At 47.3% G+C, this 20380-nt stretch overlaps 2 protein-coding genes and 2 non-coding genes across 4 annotated transcripts; all 4 read right to left on the bottom strand.

Moving 5' to 3' along the window:
- Nucleotides 1-2745: 2745 nt before the first annotated feature.
- RPS17 (ribosomal protein S17) lies at nucleotides 2746-10599 on the bottom strand. Its single transcript, XM_053272229.1, has 5 exons — nucleotides 10445-10599; nucleotides 7956-8107; nucleotides 7085-7190; nucleotides 3383-3448; nucleotides 2746-2879 (listed from the first exon to the last, which is right to left on the bottom strand). Exons 1-5 carry the CDS (start codon nucleotides 10445-10447, stop codon nucleotides 2799-2801), a joined length of 408 nt encoding a protein of 135 aa, XP_053128204.1. The 5' UTR covers nucleotides 10448-10599; the 3' UTR covers nucleotides 2746-2798.
- Nucleotides 6705-6839, bottom strand: LOC128335223 (small nucleolar RNA SNORA71). Its single transcript, XR_008311545.1, has one exon. It is a non-coding gene; the product is annotated as a small nucleolar RNA SNORA71 (small nucleolar RNA).
- Nucleotides 7708-7840, bottom strand: LOC128335224 (small nucleolar RNA SNORA71). Its single transcript, XR_008311546.1, has one exon. It is a non-coding gene; the product is annotated as a small nucleolar RNA SNORA71 (small nucleolar RNA).
- A 1404-nt stretch (nucleotides 10600-12003) lies between the features above and the next one.
- Nucleotides 12004-16740, bottom strand: LOC128334928 (uncharacterized). Its single transcript, XM_053272502.1, has 5 exons — nucleotides 16587-16740; nucleotides 15290-15370; nucleotides 14254-14372; nucleotides 13506-13689; nucleotides 12004-12705 (listed from the first exon to the last, which is right to left on the bottom strand). The coding sequence occupies exons 1-5, from the start codon at nucleotides 16680-16682 to the stop codon at nucleotides 12004-12006; spliced, it is 1182 nt and encodes a 393-aa protein (XP_053128477.1). The 5' UTR covers nucleotides 16683-16740.
- Between the last annotated feature and the right edge of the window lie 3640 nt (nucleotides 16741-20380).

Raw genomic sequence — 20380 nt, 5'->3', positions numbered from 1 at the left:
GAAGGAGTATACCATACTATATTTATTTTGACTCTACCTAGACATTTTAAGTAGCCCCTCTCAGGCTAGCTGTAAGCCAGGCCTTGGCCTCTTCCTCCTCAGGGCTACGTCGAGACCGTCTTGTCCTGAGGGGAGATGAAACCAGCAGCCCGATGGCCTGACCACCCTCCAGTGCCCTCACAGTTCCTCCCTGCCCCAACTGCCAATGGAAGGCTGCTCAAGAACCATCTTGCCCAACTGCCCCCACAGGACTGCTCAAGAGACACCTTGCCCTGAGGAGAGTACCCTCCTCTCCGACAACTCCCCACTCACCCCTTTTAAAAACTTGATTAAAAAAAAAAAAAGATTATGAGTTCTTTTGGGACAGGATTATTAATTCTAAAGAACGCTGTAAGCCGCTCGGAGCCTTTCACAAAGAGTGGGATAGAGACCCAGTGTGGTGTAGTGGTTAGTGTGTTGGACGAGGACTGGGGAGACCCGAGTTCAACCAACCAATCATTATTACGGTCACAGACCAGCATAAAGTAAGTTTTAAAACCTAAATAGCAATAGATTTTACACTCTAAAAGAATCTAAAACGCAATACTACCATAAAGTAATTTAAAATATAAACATGGCTGCAATAGGCATAACAATGCACTCCATGCTGGTCTGTGACTGTAATAAAGAGACCAGAGTTCAAATCCACACTCAGCCATGAAACTCACAGGTGACTCTGGGCCAGCCACTTCTCTCAGCCTAACCTACCTCACAGGGTTGTTGTGAGGATAAACATAACCATGTACACCACTCTGGGCTCCTCAGAAAATCGGGATATAAATATAATAAAATAAAATATACATGTGACAAACAAACAGGCAAGAGTTTGGCAAGCAATACTTTCCACAATCAGTCAGCTGCCTTCCAGGTTGTCACAGGCAACTTCTGAACTCCAGCTGTTTTTGTGTACATCACCCGAGAAAAGTACAGAGCAGTTTTGCCCATCTTCATCCACTTCAGTCCTTAAGCAAGCCATCATGGGTGAATTTCGATGTTGGAAAGCAAAGCATTTCAGACAGGAAGGATGCATAGCACATCAAGAGTGAGTCATCAATTTGTGCAGAAATCTCACTTACCTGCCACAAACATGCAACAGTCACCTTGGAGAGTAGGTAGGGGTCTCAGGTCAGGCCAGCCCTACAACAATTACTATAACCATGTCCCCGAGAACAAACTGTCACCTCTCTGTGGCTTATTTTTCAAATCACAACTGAATTGTTCATGAGTAGGGGCTGTCATATGATTAAAGAAACTTTATTCTTAAGACAAGTTTTAGTTAACTGATTGTGGCTACATAAAAGAAAAATGCATGCACGCATCTTCTTAGAAGTACATAATCACTGTAATCTTATATCTAGGCTTTACATAAAAATGACTGTACCTCCTGCATTCTACAGCGCTTTCACTTATTTACATTTTTCTGTGTGTGCTGCAAAGGTTCATGCTAAAATAAGTGTGCCAAGTCAAGATACAAGATTTTTCTTTGAAGAGGCATTCCTGTTGTCTCACAAAGCGGGGAATGCCTCTTAACATATTATTTGCCATCTGCAGTTGAGAAGAACTTGCACTGAAGGATTTTTGACCTATTAATTGGGGACTCACATTTAGCTGATCAAGGTCAAAATTTAAATCAAATACACCAACACTGCAGCCCTATGGAGACACTTTGTATCATTTTAGCAGATGGGGATGAGGGAACTGATGGATTTTTTTTTTAAGGCTACAAGGTACAAGGTAATACAAGTAAAAGATGGTATCTATAAGGCTACTTGAGTTCTACCTTCATGAACAGGATTCATGCCATTAGGGCTTTACTCTCAGTTTGAAATGTTTTCAGTAGACTATTGCTCCTTCCCCACTTAAGTATGACAAGATTAGTTTTTTCAAACACAAGTTGTTTGGCCAGGCCTGCAAAAAGGCACTTGCCTCATTGTCTGAGATGACAATGGCAGCACGTTTCTGGCAGCACGTTCTCCCCTGTTCCCTGTGCCAGTACACTGCAGGAATGTACTGCGGACAAGAGAAGATCAACTGGGGCATTTTGTGACTGGCCAGTCAGTGAACCTCCCTCCCAAATAAGTGTTCCCTCTAACAGGGATTCCCAGATGATGTTGACTGCAATTCCCAGAATCCCCAAGCAAAAGCTATTTCAGCTGGGGATGCTGGGAGTTGTAGTCAACAACATCTGGGAATCCATGTTAAGAGGGAATACTGCCCCCAAAGCAGTTCTTGTACTTCTTAAAGCAATGTGTTCTGCTACAAGCCCAGCTAGTATCTGGCCCCAATGTTCCTGTTTTGGCTTGCTGTCATGGAATGAGTTCAGCTGCATAATACAGCCACAAAACTATGCATGTTCCCTCTGAAACATATGCTCTGAAATATATGTTCCACACCATGCTACTGCTTTGCATAGGCAGGCATTTCTGATTCTTCCTTGGTTTAAAAGGGAAGCCTGTTAAGCAAGAGTGACACACCTCTTCTTACCAGGAGCATCCTTTAAAAAGCCTCACAACCAAAGGCTCCCAGACACCCCCTGGTGGCCAGTCCTGTAGAATGCAGCAACAGCTGTGCACCTTTCAGAAAGACAGGGTCCACCAGCCTTGTGAAACCAGAGCTTAGCTTGGATCAGCATCCATGGCAGTTTCTCTACACACCACTATATCCAAATGCAAATACAAAGGCGTGAAATACAACACCAGAAGAAAGTTGAGGCTTTGTTTCTATAGATTTATTGTAAAAGTGACTGTTCAAGAATGGCTTCAGATGGCACCTCTGGGGGTTTTGAAGTTCATCCCTACAGTGGGCTGTGTGACCTGCAGATTGGACAGGCTGCCAAAGTCCTGGAAGAAACACAAAATGGAACACTTAGCCGACACACACCAAGCAAGTCCCAGTGGGAGTGCATGCCCTCATCCAGGCTAAATTGAAAGGCAATCAACTACCTGCCTCCAGCAACCTCAGAAAGCCCTTGACAATCTGTTTCATAGAGTGTGAAGACCTGCTGTTTTATTAAAAAACCATATTCTGAGTTTCTGGAGCAAGGTGGATGGACTCGATTACGACAGCAATGAATGCACCACTGGGAGACCTTAAAGGCCAAGTTGAAGACAGATCATCCTGGAGAGAATCTATCTATGTGGTTGCTAAGAGTCGACACCGACTCGATGGCACGTAATCAATCAATCCCCAGCAGTCTGGCTCAGCTACCCAGACCCACTGACTCATATTAGAAAGCTGCTTCCAAGAATACTGGTGACTCAGCTATTGCTACCAGTAAAAGCTGCAGAATGCCACACTGGCAGTGATAAGATGCATCTAGTGGCTGTACCAGTTTCCTACTCACCAGCAGCTTCAACATTTCCTTGGTATCAGGGTCCACTTCGATGATCTCTTGATCAAGGGCAGAGACCTGATGAAAAGAGGTGGAGATTTAATCTGGTGGTTCTCGGACTCACGGACAAAATACACACAGCAGCACAGATCTGGACAACACAAGAGCTTATGTGCGTTGCACTACCCACATTGGGCCAAATGTTTGATAAGACATGGTTCAACCGCCTCCTGAGCTCACTTGTGACTGGTTTTCAAGATTCACTGGGATGGGCAGCAGGGGAAGAGCAACACACACACACACACACACCATATGTAGGTGTGACTGCACAAACATTCTATGCAAACGACTGCAAAAATGTGCCAGCCCAAGAGCATTATAAGAGTGAGGTTCTTCCCTGCACATACTGGAAAGGGTTTCTGTGCCATGGGCTTGTGCAGAACCTATTCACATCTCATCTTAAGTAAGGTCTTCTTTCATTCATTTATTAATTCATGTTTATATTAGGGATGTGCAAAATGTTTCAAGCTCAAAACATTCCAAATCGAAGTGGGCTGTTTTGGGTGTTTCGAGCTCAAAACAGAATACCCTTCAAGTGAAAGGCCTGTTTTGAGCTCAGAACGGAACGGCCCTGTTGCGAGTTGGAACATTCCGAGTGCCATTTTGGAGGCCTGTTTCCCCCTTGTTTACTGGTTTTGGCACTGGCTTCTAGGGATGTGCAAACAGGTTTGATGTTGAACTGGTTCGGTTCGACAGTTCGGAGTCAAACCGAACCACCCAGTCATGACCCAGGCCACACAATGTATCATCCCATTGTGGATGCATGGTAACCTCCAAAATGGCCACCGTGAAGGGGAAAGGCCCAAAGAACACCTGAAACAGGTGATTTTTGGCATGCGGAAGGCCAGCGGGGGAACCTCTGAGGACACCACCCCACACGGCCTTGGAGAAGCCCCCCCAGGGGGGATAAGCACTAAAAAAAATTTTTAATTGACTCATGAACTGCCCCCCAAAACTGAACCTCCGGGGGGGGGTTCCCCGATGGGGGGCAAAACCGAACTGGCCTTGTCCTGTCCTGTTTGAACCAATTCGGGCCAGCCAGTTTTGGGCACATCCTTACTGGCTTCCAATTGGCTTGCAATCTCCTTGTTTCTTGATTGGCTTGTTATCATACAATGATAACAACGTGATTTGTGTGATAACAAGCCAACCAAGAACTGCAGATGCATCATCTGAAACTTAGGCTGAAGTTGGGGTGACTGGCAGCAATAATGGGGAAATCAGCCACAGATCAGACAAGCCCAGCCTGCTTTGCTCAGGAGAACCGATGGATGGGAGGCTGATAAGGGGCCAATATGTGATAACTGCAAAGGAAACAACTAGCTAGAGTTCCTTGACAATTCTCAGCAGTGCTTTGCCCATTTACAGCAAAGACATGCTTGCATTTTAAGTTTTCAAAAAAGGAAACCTGCCCCAAATCAGGTCTAAGGCATCAGTGCAAAAAGGTGAAGGGCAGTAATTCAGAGAAAATTGTTCGTGTGGAAGAATACAGTGCAATGCCTGGCGGAGAGGAGTGCCAATATTATTATTCAGACTACTGACATGCCACTTTGCAAAAAGAGCTATCATCCTGGTGTACGTGGAAAACGAAATAAAAAGATGGTTCACTATCCTACAAAGGGCTTATAATCTTTATTTTTTTAAAAAGCCAGCTCCAACACACACCAGCAAATTGCTACTGGAAAAGTTGCTACGCTGAGATGAACAGGGACAAGTGCTTTTGAACACAAGACAATCACAGCTTTAAAGAGGTGCCTCTTTGCCCACTTGGTGACACTGAACTAGCTGCAGCTACAAGCCAAGCTCAGGCCACTGCGGCAGACTGTGCCTACTTAGGTGGCAGTAATGCTTTCTGGATTTCCCCAAGAAAATCTCTCTGCAGCCAGTGGGGAGTAGACCATGACTCATCTGGAGAGTAACGACAAAGCCCAAGAGGGAGCCGAACAGAGCATCTTTTCAATCAGAGTCTACAGCCAGAAGCTGCTGAAGGATTCCAGGGAGACAGAAGACCAGACAGGGAAGGCAGGCTATAGAGAACATGGTGCTTAGCTAAGGCACAGCAAGTCCTGCTGTGATAAATCCAGGCTCATGCAAAGACTATTAAAGAACAAGCACAGCTTCCTGCAGCCAGCCACCCCACAGAGCTTTGGACCCTGGAATCCAGAGATGGACAGGGCCTCTATGCTTCCATTGCATTCGATTTTGGCTCTCAGACACACAGTGATCCCTTCACAGAGGCTTAAAGCCTCAAGCTCGTGCTTACCAAACTACTAACAGGCATCAGGAAAAGCTCGTGCTTACAAAAACTTGCAGGCTAAATGATGCCACACAATCAGGCAGGCCACATTACTCATATAACAGCAGCAGATCCTAAGAACATAAGAACAGCCCTGCAGGATCAGGCCCAAGGCCTATCTAGTCCAGCATCCTGTTTTACACAGGATCGGGCGGGGGAGGAGAGCCACAGGCAAGAGGTGAAGGCATTCCCTCTCTCTTGCTGTTGCTTCCCTGCAACAGGTATTGAGAGGCATCTTGCCTCTGAGACTGGAGGTGGCCTATAGGCACCAGAGTAGTAGCCACTGATAGACCTGTCCTCCATGAATTCGTCTATAAGAACATAACACACCACCTTAGAACAGCAGGGCACACTGCTGAAGTCGATTTAAGGAGTGCCAGGCTGCACTTTTAGCTAGGCCAGGACACCTGCCCCCTTAAGCCTTGGCTAGTCTAGATAGGGCCAGTGAGCTGTGCTGCTTTACACAACACAAACACAAGTCCCCAAAGGAGGCTTCTGGCCCTGTTTCGGCAGGCCCTCTTGATGAAGTGCACCAACATCAGACCTTTTCTCCTTTGCAGCTTGAATCATCAGATGCTGTGGACAGATGCCCAATGCCCCAAAGAAAGTTAAATGGTCAGCATTCAGCCCTAGCCTTAAGAGCTCCAGCCTAGAATTTAGCTACAAGCACTAAAAAAAGAGACTGCCACATTATTTGGACATCTGGAACAGAATCATCAGAAAGAGGGTGGTGGTACATTTTAGAGAGGCTACACACACAAGCTGTTTCAGCACATCGTGTCTTTCAGGAGAGCAGCAGCCAGACTTTAGAAGTCAGAAGCTCAATCACAGACTTTGTGATCACACAGGTGGAAGCGTATAATTTGAAAAAGCACCCCTTACACTAAAGGGAAAAAGTATTTCTCAATATCTTAATGCTAGCCAGTAGGAGTTCCTACAGCAGCATCAAGCACACATCAGGATAAGCTCAAAGAGGAGTGTCTGAAAAGCCCAGGGTTTGGAAGGGACGGAAGCAAACCCTCCAAACACGGGAAATGCTTTCAGGAATTTTCTCCCTGCAGTATCAATGACCAGGCCACAAGCAAAAGGCCACAATCACTTTCGAATGCAGGTTTGAGGTGGCACAGTCCTTCAGCCAGGCACAAGAATAGACCGCAAGAGCCCTGTCTATCTAGTTCAGCATCCTGCTTTCCACAGTGGCCAACCAGAAGCCTCTGGCCGGAGATGAAGGCCTCCTCTCCAGTCACTGGGCTGTCACTCGAAGAATGTAAGAAAGTGCAGATATTAATTCCTGGCTATCTTGATAGAATGGCAGCTCCCAACACATCAAGAAATCTATCTGTGCTTGCAAAGCTTACCTCCGGGACATAGTTATCCCTTCTTTCTCTTTCCTCTTCCTGCAGTTTAATGGAGATGCCTCTGACCGGCCCTCTTTGAATCCGTTTCATCAGATGGGTGACATACCTGCAGGGAGAGAGCACCTGAGAATTGTCAGGTGTTTGCAGTTTTCTCTAGTTCCCATTAAAGGTAAAGTTGTGCCATCAAGTGAGTGTCGACTCCTGGCAACCACAGAGCCCTGTGGTTGTCTTCGGTAGAATACAGGAGGGGTTTACCATTGCCTCCTCCAGCATAGTATGAGATGATGCCTTAAAGCATCTTCCTATATCGCTGCTGCCCGATATAGGTGTTCCCATAGTCTGGGAAACATACCAGCAGGGATTTGAACTGGCAACCTCTGGCTTGCTAGTCAAGTTACTTCCCTGTTGCACCATTAGGTAGCAGTCCCTAGTTCCCATTAAGAAGGGCTAAAGACACATGGAGGAAAAGTTTGCATGAGCCCAACATGCCCAACCTAGAACTGACCTGACAAGGCTCAGCTTGAAGTGCAGAAAAGTGTCAAAATTGGCAGCTAAGCACATAAACTCAAGTTCTGGCATCATTGCTCTAAGCATCACAACTAGTTAGAAAGCACAAGCAGTCATGTCTGAAAAGCTCAGGGTTTGGTAGGGATGAGAATGGACCCTCCAAACACGGGAAATGCCGTCAGTAATTCTCTTCCTGCACTATCAATGATCCGGCCACAGACAAGACCAAGATCACTTTCGAATGCAGGCTCTCAAGAAAACAGACTTCACAGCCTAGCTGGCTAGACACTCCTCAGAAGAGTTGGCTGGAAGAATTTCATAAAGTCACTAGCATCTTCCACTATGTCAAAACCAAGCGACTTACCCAGCAATCTTGTTGCGCAGCTTTTTGCTAGGGATGATGGCAATTTCCTCACATACGCGCTTGTTTGTGTGGAAGTCATTCCCAAGGCGGGTGTAGTACTTCTCAATGATGACCCGGGCAGCCTTTTTCACAGTCTTTGTACGCACACGCCCCTGGGCAGTTCAAAGAAATAAAAAGGAGCACATCGGGAACACAGGAAGCTGCCTTACACCCTTCTAACTCAGAATTGTCTACAGCAGGGCTGCTCAGCTTTGGCTCTCTTGCAGATGTTGGCCTACAATTCCCATAATCCCTGGTTACTGGCCACTGTGGTTGGGGATTATGGGAGTTGTAGTTCAAAGACAGCAGAGGGGCCTAAGTTGAGCAGGCCTGGTCTACACTGACTGGCAGCAGCTTTCCAAGATGTCAGGCAGGAGTCTTGCCCAGCGCTACCTGGAGATGCCAAGGAGTGAACTGGGGACCTTCTGCATGCAAAGCAAACAACAGCCCTATTCAGACATTATGGGGTGCTCACACTTACAAACTAAAAAGAGGGGAGGAAGTCCCACCCCCTCGAGCCCAGCGTTCACACTTACTGCACTGTCTGTCTGAAAAGGGAAGTGCAGTAAGCGTTATGGCCGGCATTTCTGTGAGTAGCAGTCTCAATCCCCACCTCTGAATGGGGCCGCTCTGCTACTGAGCTATACTCCCCATCTCCATTATCAAAGTACAGCACAGTGTTCCCTGTAACAAGGATTCCCAGATGTTGTTGACTACAATTCCCACAATCCCCAGCTGCAACGGCGATGCAGCTGGGGATTATGGGAGTTGTAGTCAACAACAACATCTCGGAAACCTGGTTACAGGGAACACTGGTGCAGCAGCATCTTTACATTTACAGCACCTTTAACTTGCAAGTGGATTAGAAACATCTTCCTGTTCTTGCTTAATAGAGTGTCTGGAGTGAAGCTGGAAAGGCAGTTTCTCTCCTAACTAACCTAGCTTTTGCACAGACATAAGGTTCCCATCTCAGAAACAGACACACGCTAAAAAGCAAGTCAACAACTGCACATGGCCCAGACTCACAGGCTATCAAAGGGGTGCAGGAAAGGTGGCATCAATCCCCACACAACTGCTTTAAGGCGTCATATTCACAAGTCCCAAAGTATGGTTTGAGAGGCTATGGCTATCATCAAAGCAAAAATCAGACCACAAAAAGGGTACTTTCAGGCATAGGCTCTGCAGAAAGCAATCTCTAGATTTTGCCTGGACCTCTTTTGCAATCAAGTTTTTAAAAAAACCACAAAAAACTAACAGGGGATCACATCCAAATAAGACAGTGAGCCAGAGCTTTTCCTTTTAAAAAAAAAAACGAGGGAGGAAGAAAAACAACCGGGACAAGTTAGGTTACTAGATTTTTAAATATTTATTTTACTGGCTATCAATAAGGGGGAAAAGACACAGGACAGAAACAAACACATTCCACTTAAGATGATGAGTAGCTGCTAGAACCACAAGGATTGGCACTGTTCTGCCTGACAAGACTCCTGTGTCTCCAAAAGTGTTCCCTGTAAGAGGGGTTCCCAGATGTTGTTGGCCGCAACTCCCACAATCCCCAGCCAAAGGCCACTGCAGTTACAGATGGTGGGAGTTGTAAGCGGGGTTCCCAGATGTGGTTGACTAGAACTCCCATCATCTGTAACTGCAGTGGCCTTTGGCTGGGGATTGTGGGAGTTGTGGCCAACCACATCTGGGAACCCCTCTTACAAGGAGCACCGCTCGTCAATACCTGAACTATGAACCACAAGCAAAAACGGACTCAACTCAGGAGTTCCCAACCTGCATGACTCCCATTTCCTCCTCCCCGCCCGCATTTTCCAACCCGCATGACTCCCAAGTGTTAAACTACAACTCCCATCACCCACCAGCTACAATTTAATGTGGCCGGGGATGATGGGAGTTGTAGTTAAACAACATTTGGAGTACCACAGGCTGGGAACCCCCACAAACCTCTAATGGAATAAACATGCAGTGCTATAAAGCACTGGCAGAGGGGGAATACTTAACCTGTTGGACTTCTGCGTGTTTTGTGGCTGCTCAAGGCACAACGAACGTGCCGAAATGCCAAAGGGCGGGCCTACGCATCGTTGCGATCAGGCAGAGGCCTGCAGAAACGGAATACCAGAAGCACCCTCCTACCCCGCCATGCCTGACCCCGCTCTCCCTCCCGCCTGAAGGCCCCATCTAGTATCAAGCATAAGCGAGCCCAGCAGGCCCTGGAATCTTAGCTTCATGCAGCCATTTCAGCCCCGGAAGGAACCAGGGAACAGACACCCACCCCCCGGCAAGCAGGATTCGACTCGCAGAGACAAGAAAAAGGAATCGGCCCCCACACTACCGATGCCCCAAACAACAGCCCTCCCTGGGGGTACTCGGACCACCACCCCCGTTTCCTTGGCAACGGCCCACCAGGAGCGGATGGGTCTGGATTCCGCCATCCTCGTACTCACCATGTCGGCGGCAGCCGGTGGAAGAGAGCAAAGGATGCCGGGAAGAGGGCTATGAAGCGGCGAGGGCTAGCAGGGCATTCGAGCGGGACGTCGGCGCACTTCTCACAAGCGCCACTCGGTGTCCTGGAGGAGGAACTGCAGGCAGGTTGCGGGTGTCGGTCGTGGCCCACCCATTCTTGCGTATAGAACAAAGAGATGTAAAAAGGAAAGCGTACGTTCCACACTTCCGGTTCCTATGGAATCCTCCGGGTACGGGGCAAGACTGGCGTAAGTCACGCTTTAAGGGGGTGGGACCTAAGTGGCAGTGCTTGGAAAGTGTCCTCTTCTATCCCCAATCCCAAGTTCTGTATCTCATAAGACAAGCCTGCTCCTTCCTTACCTGTCGGAATAGAAATAGATCCTCTTGCATTTTGGGTTGTAGTGGGAGGCCTTTAGGAGCCCTCCTGGGTGGGAAAGGTCATTTTTGTGTACTTCACGAATTCTCAAACGCAGGTCTCTGGTGCTGTCTGACTACAACTCCCATCATCCCCATCTGCGGCTGCTGGGAGTTGTAGTGCAACATGGTGTGTAGAGCATTTTGTGCTTGCCTACCTGTCTGACTACAACTCCCATCATCCCCATCTGCGGCTGCTGGGAGTTGGTAGTGCAACATGGTGTGTAGAGCATTTTGTGCTTGCCTACCTTGCACCGGTGGAGGGGCAACTTCAAAGCACTGCAACAAAAAGGGAAACTCGCCATCCTTTTACAGTCCTGATCACAGAACAAGGCGGTAAAAAGGGGCATCGGACCTGAACTGAGGCTTCAGTCTTCCACGCATTTACCTGGGAGTTTCGTTGAACTCATTGGGAGCTATGATTATTAAAGATAATGTATATATTGCTTTTCATCCAAAGCAAGTACTCCACAGTTTGCCAAAATGCTTCCGACTTGCTTACTATTAGGCCTGCATCAGTTTGTGCTGCTTGTGACTTTATATCGTTTCTATGTAAAGCGCTTTGACCACTTTTGTTGGAAAGCAGTATATACATGTTTTCAAGGCAAAGAACCAGATACACCAGTCATTCTTTCCTCCCCACCCACTTCCCCCATTTCACAGTACATGTTCAAAGCCTTTTACATTCTCCTTTATTTGTTTTAGCCCTAACAGTACAGATCAGAGAGGCAAAATATAGCAAAATAACATAAGCATTAGAATGTGTAAGACTGTATATGCACAGTCTGCAATCTACTCCAGGGGTATTAAGACATGACAAGATGAGGAATTCTGCATATTTTATAGTCAGAGGGAAAGGAAGGGCAAGAGACACTGAAACTCTGCCCTCTCTCCATGGGAAATCCTGGTATCGCCCCCATCTCAGTCTTCGGAGATCTTACTTTATATTGTATGCACACTTGCAACCACAGCTTTGTAGGCTAGACTACAAAGGACTAGAAACTTGTACTTTAAACAAGAAAAGAAAAGATTGGATTCTCAAGATGCTACATTCTAGATGCTCAATTCTGCTCTTGTGTAGAACCACAGAATCCGTGCAGACCTGGTCTTGACTCCACTTGCTGCGTTAGCTGTTTGAGGATCTGCTTCCACACACTTTAGCCAAGAATGGGGAGCCCTTGTCCAACCCGGCTAAGGAGCTGCAGGATCCTGACGCAGAAGGGGAAACAGGACAATGCCTGCCACAGCCATCACCTGTGGGCTCAGATTTCCTGGGAAGTGACTTCTCAGACTTGACAGACACCGGTGTCAACAGGATGGCTTGCCCATCAAACCTGGGGGCCCCTTCAGTTCTTCTATAGCGAAGCGTGGCCTTCCTGGCTGAGAGCTCTGGCTTCTTCTGGCTATTCTCAGAGGGCTTGAGTTCCTCCCCTAAGCCTAAGGATGTGGGAGGCTTAATTGTGGCCATCATTTCTGCGAGGGGCTTTTCAAGAGAACCTTCTCCTGGCAATTCTTTCCTAGCCAATGAGCCATCAGCATCCCTGTCCTTAGTGGACACCCAAATCCCTTTCCGCGATTGCTGGGTTACAGCTCCAGGTGGCTGGAGCACATCCCTTCCTCTCAAAGAAGATGGTGAGGAGGTGGTAGCAGGTACTTCTGCGGTGGACTCACTTCTGCTTCCCCAGGAGCTCTTGCCCAACACATTGTTGTAGTTCTTCTTGCTGCACGGGACGTGGGTTCTGTTGGGCAAAGTACTGGGGCTGTCCCCAGATGGTGAAGCAGGAGTACTGCTGCTCCCAGTCCACAGCCTCGGTTTCTCCTTTCTTGCCTGGGAAATTACACAAACCAGATTGAAATGTTGACCATTTCTTGGACAATCATCCAAGAACAGCTTACAGGGCTCACATGTAGTCTCCCATTCAACTGCAAACCAGGGTGGACCTTGCTAAGGGCTGGACTACTCAAGTTTCCTTTTCTCCTTGTTATTGGTCACTTACACAATACAGCTTTTGCATGACTTGAATATCAACTAGACAGATAATGACTTTGGGAACTGCACTTTTTGTTCTTCACATTTTGTGTCCACACTAAAAAGCCCTTGCCTCTTTGCAGTACTGCAGTAGCATGAGGCAGTGCTGGGGAGAAATAGCAACCACACTACTCCCCATAATGTAAGAATCAGGGGCTGCATGGTGTAGTGGTTAGAGCGCTGCACTAGGACCGAGGGAGACCAGAATTCAAATCCCCATTCAGCCATGAAATTCACTGGGTGACTCTGGGCCGGTCTCTCATCCTAACCTACCTCACAGGGTTGTTGTGGGGATAAACATAACCATGTGGACCCTTCTGGGCTCCTTGGAGGAAGAGTGGGATATAATTTTTTAAAAAGTTTTTAAAAAGTTAATTAAGTGGTTACTTAATTAACTTATACATTAATAAGAGTTAATTAATTAAAGGACAGTTTCTCCCTCTTATTCCAAAGCATGCTTGTAGACTGGAATCTTAAATATTTATTATTTGATTTGTATACCACCCTTCCAAGAATGGCTCAGGGCGCTCTATGGGGAACCTCTTCACTTTCCGCCCCCCACTCTCCCCCATTACCAGCCCAGACTTGGGCATTATTACCAGACAGCTCCTTGGGCCACGGGGATAGTGAGCAATACGGTTCCGGATCAGCTGCTCCTTATGCCAATCTTGCTGCCAGAGCCCCCGGGCCAGTCCTGACTTCCTCCCTTCCAGACGCTTCACGAGCTGTTGGTTTTCCTCACAGATGTGCACGAGATCCTGCAGGCGCTTCTCCCAGTTCAAGCTGCGAGGAGGAGAGCGGACCACGCGGGAAGTTTGGGTGGCAAATTGAGAGGGGTTTGGGTCACTTCATGGAGGAGAGGTCTATCAACAGCTACTAGCTGGATGGCTACAGGCCACCTCCAGCCTCGAAGGCAGGATGCCTCTGAATACCAGTTGCAGGGGAGTCACAGCAGGAGAGAGGGCATGGCCTCAACTCCTGCCTGTGGCTTCCAGCGGCATCTGGTGGACCACTGTGTGAAACAGGATGCTGGACTAGATGGGCTTCCTTGGGCCTGATCCAGCAGGGCTGTTCTTATGACAGTTTCCTCCTCTGGCTACCTCCTGCTAGTAGCAGTCTCCTCACTCTGTGCCCCCACCTCCTTTGGCCTACAGCCCTGCGTTCCGACGGCATCCCTGTGACCAGGGCTGAAGAAGGCACTCCACAATCCAAGTTTCAGGCCCCAAACCTGCTGTCTGGCAACCCTGCCTGCCATCCAAGCAGCCCCCTGGAAACGTAGAACCCCATTTATGCCAGCTTCTGTCTTATCCTTCCTGAAGCCTTCTGCTGGTAATCATCCTTGCAAACCTGTGCGTGCAGTAGAAGTTCCAGTTATCCACACGCCCCCTGGACTGCTGGATGCCCCACAGCTTGGCATAGTGAAGGAGATTTTCTCGGTCCCAAGTAGCCTGACGCTCTTTTTCCAGCTGAAATGCAAGACAGGTGATGTTGTGGCAGCCACCATGAACGGGGACAGACCACATTCTGACGTTCATCAGGCTGCGCCACCATAGCGAGCTGAGCAATTGCATTCCGTTACATAGGAAATAGTCGTATACAGAGTCAGACCATTGGTCCATCAAGCTTTGTAGCTCTAGGTGGTGATTACAGCCACAGTAGAGGCTTATGGAAGATTGTGGACGCTTGCTGGTACTCCCTTCAGTGAGAAATTGGTGCTTTCACTAATGACCAAAACTGTTAGTGGTTAGAGTGTTGGACTAGGACGGGGAAGACTCGGGTTCAAATCCCCATTCAACCATGAAACTCACAGAGTGACTCTGGGCCAGTCATGTATCTCTCAGCCTAACCAACCCCACAGGGTGGTTGTGAGGATAAACATAACCATGTACACCGCTCTGAGCTCCTCGGAGAAAAAGCAGGATATAAATGTAAAAAAACCCACCCACCTTCCATTTTCCTATCTATAAGGATGGGAATGCGGGAGAGAGGGCATGCCCTCACCTCTTACCTGTGGGCTCCCCAGAATTATCTGGTGGGCCACAATGTGAAACAGGATGCTGGACTACGTGGACCTTGGGCCTGATCCAGCAGGGCTGTTCTTAACTAAGCTCTGGATTGGCTGAGAGAGAGAGAGAAAGCCCTTGCTTCTAGGTAATCCTGTGGCGTATAGACTAAAAACTCTAGACAACTACATAGACTTGTGGCTAGACCCACACAACAATAATACAGACTTCTGGCTAGACCCACACAATAATTCCCACTTGAATGCATTCTAAACCCATGCTACTCTTGTGACAGCACATATTTCTCCCAGCAAGTAAGCTATGGAAATGACACACAGCAAGTCTCTATTCACTATGCAACCCTGTGCAGTCAACTCTACCTGTATTTTCTTCTGGTTCACCTGCAGATGTACAGGTGTTGGCAGAGCTCTAGTGTTCACAATAGGGACAGCCAGCTTTACCTGCAAGCAGGACAGAGATCAAGGAACAGGTGAAGCAAAAGCACCTCTCACCCCAAGTTATCGGAGCACACGTGTTTGGCCTTGCAAAATGTCCGTTCTTCCAACTTCATGAGACTCTCGTTACAGCTCACAAGAGCACTGCTGCAATGATTGATTTAAACAATATGTTTGAGGTCAGAGTTGTATTCATCATGCCCAATCCGTGATGGAGAGTCTTCTACGGTGCTGACCACCAGGGTGAAATGCACAGGCACATTTGCATTATATCCCACCTTTCCTCCAAGAAGCTTTGGGCAGTGTACATGTGTGACAAGTGAAAGCCACTTGTAAGTTTAAAGGAATCTGAGGAAGTGTTAGAGAGTCCAAACGAATGCTAGTATGGAATAGGTTATCTTTATATTTGTAAGACTTCAAAAGAACTACAATATTAAGCTAAAGTGTGCCGTCGAGTCGATTTTAACTCCGGGCACCCAGAGCCCTGTGGTTGTCTTTGGTAGAATACAGGAGGAGTTGACCATGCCCTCCTCCTGTGCAGTCTGAGATGATGCCTTTCAGCATCTTCCTATATCGCTGCTTCCCAATATAGTACCAGTGGGGATTCAAACCAGCAACCTTCTGCTTGTTAGTCAAGCATTTCCCTGCTGCGCCACTTACCTAGAAGTATTACAGTATTACCTCCCCCTTAAAACCAAATATACTACCCCTTTGTTCACAGTATTCAGTCCAACAGCACACGTGCATGCGCACACACACACACACAATGTTCCACTTGGTACAGGGCAGCATTGAAGTTTCCAGCACCAGAGTCTATGGAGACCCATGTCCAGCAGGTCTCCCACTCCGGCCTTCTCCTCACAGCCATTCTGTCCCTCATTGATCTTATGATTCACTGAAGTGCCAGCTCTTAATTTATCCGATCAGTTACTTTTCCTCTCTTCCCAGGGGCAGCCTAATTATGTTTACAGACAAGTATTAGCCCTAAAAAATATTAATACAAATATATCTTACACATTTTATTTATTTATTATTATTTTATTATTATTTTTATTATTATTCCACCTCAGTAGCCGGATATATTATACACCTCACTTGCAATTGTTACTGAGAATATTTTGGTGGATTGAAACCTACAGTTTTATTTCTTTGCCTACCTCTCATCCCTGTGACTTGGATCAGGGATGCAATTGAGTAATAAGCTCTCTGTCAAACACGGTACCTTTCTGCGGTGCGCCAGGTAATTGGCCTTGTCCCATTTCTCCTGCAGGTACCTATTGGTTGTTGGCAGAAGAGGCTGATATGCTCGGTACATCATGTCTCAAACAAGTGCTGGAACTCAGGAGAGCGCTGGAGAAATGGCTGAAGTTATCCAGCTAGAGAAGAGGCATGTCAGCTCCGCTGGGTCCTAACCTCCTCCAGTTCTGGGGCCTTAATGCTGTTGCAGGACCCTTGCCTAAGAGTACTCCTCTATCACCAGAGTTCATGTTGCTTTTCAGCATCACACCTGTTGGCACAGGGCCCATCCCAGGCAGGCTGGACACAGTGCCACATCTCATGTTCAGTATTGCTAGCCTGCACTATAGCTCTTCTTGCAAACTTTGCCTGGAACATAGGAAGCTGCCATATACTGAGCCAGACCATTGGTCTTTCTAGCTCAGTATTGTCTTCACAGACCGGCAGCAGCTTCTCCAAGGTTGCAGGCAGGTGTCTCTCTCAGCCCTATCTTGGAGATGCTGCCAGGGAGGGAACTTGAAACCTTCTGCTCTTCCCAGAGCGGCTCCATCCCCGGAGGGGAAGATCTTACAGTGCTCACACTTCTAGTCTCCCATTCATATGCAACCAGGGTAGACCCTGCTTAGCTAAGGGGACAATTCATGCTGGCTACCGCAAGATCAGCTCTCCCCACTGCTTTTTTTAGTGGGGCATGTGGGTCGAGTAGGGGTGCTTGTCTGGCACTGTGCAGAGCTGGCTAATACACTTTGTCTCCAGCTATGCATCAAGCATTCCATTATTATTATTATTATTGAAGGGAAGGATTGCTGGTCTTGCAAGCGTGAATTCTCCCCTTTGCTAAGCAGGGTCCACACTGGTTTGCATTTGGATGGGTGACTTCATGTCAGTGCTGCTGTCGGCTGCGAGATATTCCCTTTAGGGCAGGGGTGGGCAAACTTGGCCTGCCAGCTGTTGTTGAACTACAACTCTCATCTTCCTTCCAAGTACACTGTGGCTGGGAATGACAGCAGTTGTAGTTCAACAACTGCTGGAGGGCCAGGTTTGCCCACCACTGCTTTAGGGGGCGGGGTCATAGCTCAGTGAGAGAGCAGCTGCTTGCATGCATGCAGAAGGTCCCAGGTTCAAGCCCTAGCAGCATCTCCAGGTAGGGCAGGGCAAGATTCCTGCCTGAATCCCTGGAGAGCCACTGCCAGTCAGGGTAGACAATACTGAGCTAAGTGGACCAGTGGTCCAATTCAGGATAAGGCTCAAGCTCACCTTTGTATTTGGAAATACATGTTCAGTCATCTTTATTCAGTCCATTGACCAGCAAAGTATTTGGAAATAGCATTTTCAGGTTTGGATGCAGATGATTGCATCCATAAGAGTGGTCACTTACACACGACTCTTACTGGTTGCCTATTTTGATTATAAACAGGGGTTCTCAATCTTGGGTCCCCAGATGATGTCGACACATGACTACATCAGTCCCAGTTTCCATGGCTTTGGCATTTTGAAGGCACACAGTGGCAACTTAACAGCCATTATCTCCAGCATTCCAGGCGACATGGGTCAAGACAGGAGCTTCTTAATGTCTACGAGCTGCCTGGGACATGGAAATCGTTAGAAAGAGAAGGGAGGGAGAAAAGAACCAACCAACATTAAAAGTGAAAGCGAGAATGTTACACACACAAAACCCCCAAACTGCATCCGACTTGACTTGTGCGATTGTTTTGCTGCTCAGCTTCCTGCTTGCTTGGTGATCCCAGTACTGGGGCAAAAGTCCTGCTGGTTTAATTCCTATTATTCACAGCTCAGTTTAATTCACTGAGGGCAGCAAAAGTCTTGGTTTAATCCAGGGCTGTGTCTGCAAGCACAAAGATAGTGAGCAGAGGAATAGGGGAGAGAGAACTAGTTTGGTGCAGAGTGGATGCTTGTTTGAAAAAGGGAAGAACAATGTATTGACCTGAATCCAGGACTAAGTCTCGTTCCCCCACCTCGCCCCCAGTTCTTCAATTCAATTCCTTTATTACGATCACAGACCAGCAGAGTTTACAAATGGAAGTCCAACAAAAGCCTACATAACCTAGAGATTTATAATACAGTGGTTAAGCACAACCAGTTCTTTGATGTTAGAAATCAGGGGGTCATCTTAAATCCATTCCCCTCTTCCTTTTGAGTAAATACTAGTATAGCCTGTGTTTAACCACTTTTTAAAAGCAGCTCATCTTAAATTTAGAGTCATCTTGTATTCGGGTAAATATGGTACCTGTTTTTGAAAGTATTGTTACAAACCACAGGGGCACCTTCTCCCATGAACTTTATTCATTGTACCATCAAACTAAATATTCTACTTAACCTGCCTAGAGAGCAGGAGGCTGTGGGTTCGAATCCCCGCTGGTATGTTTCCCAGAATATGGGGAACTCCTATTTCGGGGATCAGCAATATAGGAAGGTGCTGAAAGGCATAATCTCGTACTGCATGGGAGGTGGCAATGGTAAGCCCCTCCTGCATTCTACCAAGAAAACCACACAGCTCTGTACAGTTGCCAGGAATCGACACGGTCACTGACTCAATGGCCCCCCTTTTCCTACCAGGTATGCAGTGCTCTGGCTTCCTCCACAGGGCCTACCTGCAATCCCTCCATCAGAGATGCTCCTCAGGTTTCAGCACCAGGGGAGCACCCAGCCCTGCTGTTTCTCGTTCATTATTCATGTCCTCCAGATGGAAACACAATGCCCTTTCTAGAAGCGTGGGGAGGAGTTTGCTAATCTAACAGCCGGCAAACCAGGCCCTTACAGAGAATACAGGCTCAAAAAGGTTTTAACACTCAAAATGCTTTGGAGTGTTAGCAGAACAGTTTTACCAGATTTTTATTAGACAGTACCTGCCCTGATTTGTATGGTCTATCACCACAGGGTATACACAACTTCGTTCAATGTAGCCTGCTGTTAAAGGTATACACACACACACAATTTCTGGGTGCTCAGCAGGATCTTTCAGGGTTTGTGTTTGTTTGGCTTCAAATCACATTCCTACCCAGAATGGAAAGTTTGATTTCACAGTGGAAAGAAGTCTAGCCCCAAGTTACACCCATGAAAGCTGGGTATGCTTGCTTCTATTGATGGGGGAAGGGTAGTGCATTTCCTAATGATTCCTCTAGACCAGGGCTTTGCAATCTTGGGATCCCAGATATTTATTTAATTTATTTATCACATTTGTACACTGCCCCAAACTTTCGTCTCTGGGTGGCTAACAATAGCATAAAACAAGTTAAAATATATACAAGAACTTAGAACACTGAAAGTCAACAGGGGATTATGGGAGTTGGAGGTCCAACTAACATCTGGGGGGGGGGCAAACTTGAGAACCCCTGGCCTAGAGTTTTCTGATGTGTGTCTACATCACTACCCATGCATTTCATGATTCACAATGAGATCTATGCGAGATAATTCACAACTCTTTGGAGCCCTTTTCCTCTGGGATACTCATGTGGTTGCTTCTTTGTAGCTTAATGTTTGCTTGTTCTGTATAATATATTAGTCTTCTATCTAGTCACTTGTCCCATTGCTGCTGACCGCTTGAAATTTAGGCAGAGTGGTGTTGGGGATTACACTCTCTTTGAAAGGTTTTGGGCTGTGCCTTTGTGGGTTGCAGCAGTAGCTTCAGCAGTGCCTGAACACTGAGATTACTGCAGGGTAGTTTCCTGCCTCAGTTAAGAGGGAAAGGAGACGGTGGCCACAGGAACTGGCCACTGGGAACATTCTCAGTGCTTCCCAGGGTTGCTGAAGCCTCCTCTG

This window comes from Hemicordylus capensis, chromosome 10 (genome assembly GCF_027244095.1).
Source record: "Hemicordylus capensis ecotype Gifberg chromosome 10, rHemCap1.1.pri, whole genome shotgun sequence".
Lineage (NCBI taxonomy): Eukaryota > Metazoa > Chordata > Lepidosauria > Squamata > Cordylidae > Hemicordylus > Hemicordylus capensis.
Note: the sequence above shows the minus strand (reverse complement) of the source record. Positions and strands in the feature narration are given on the sequence as shown.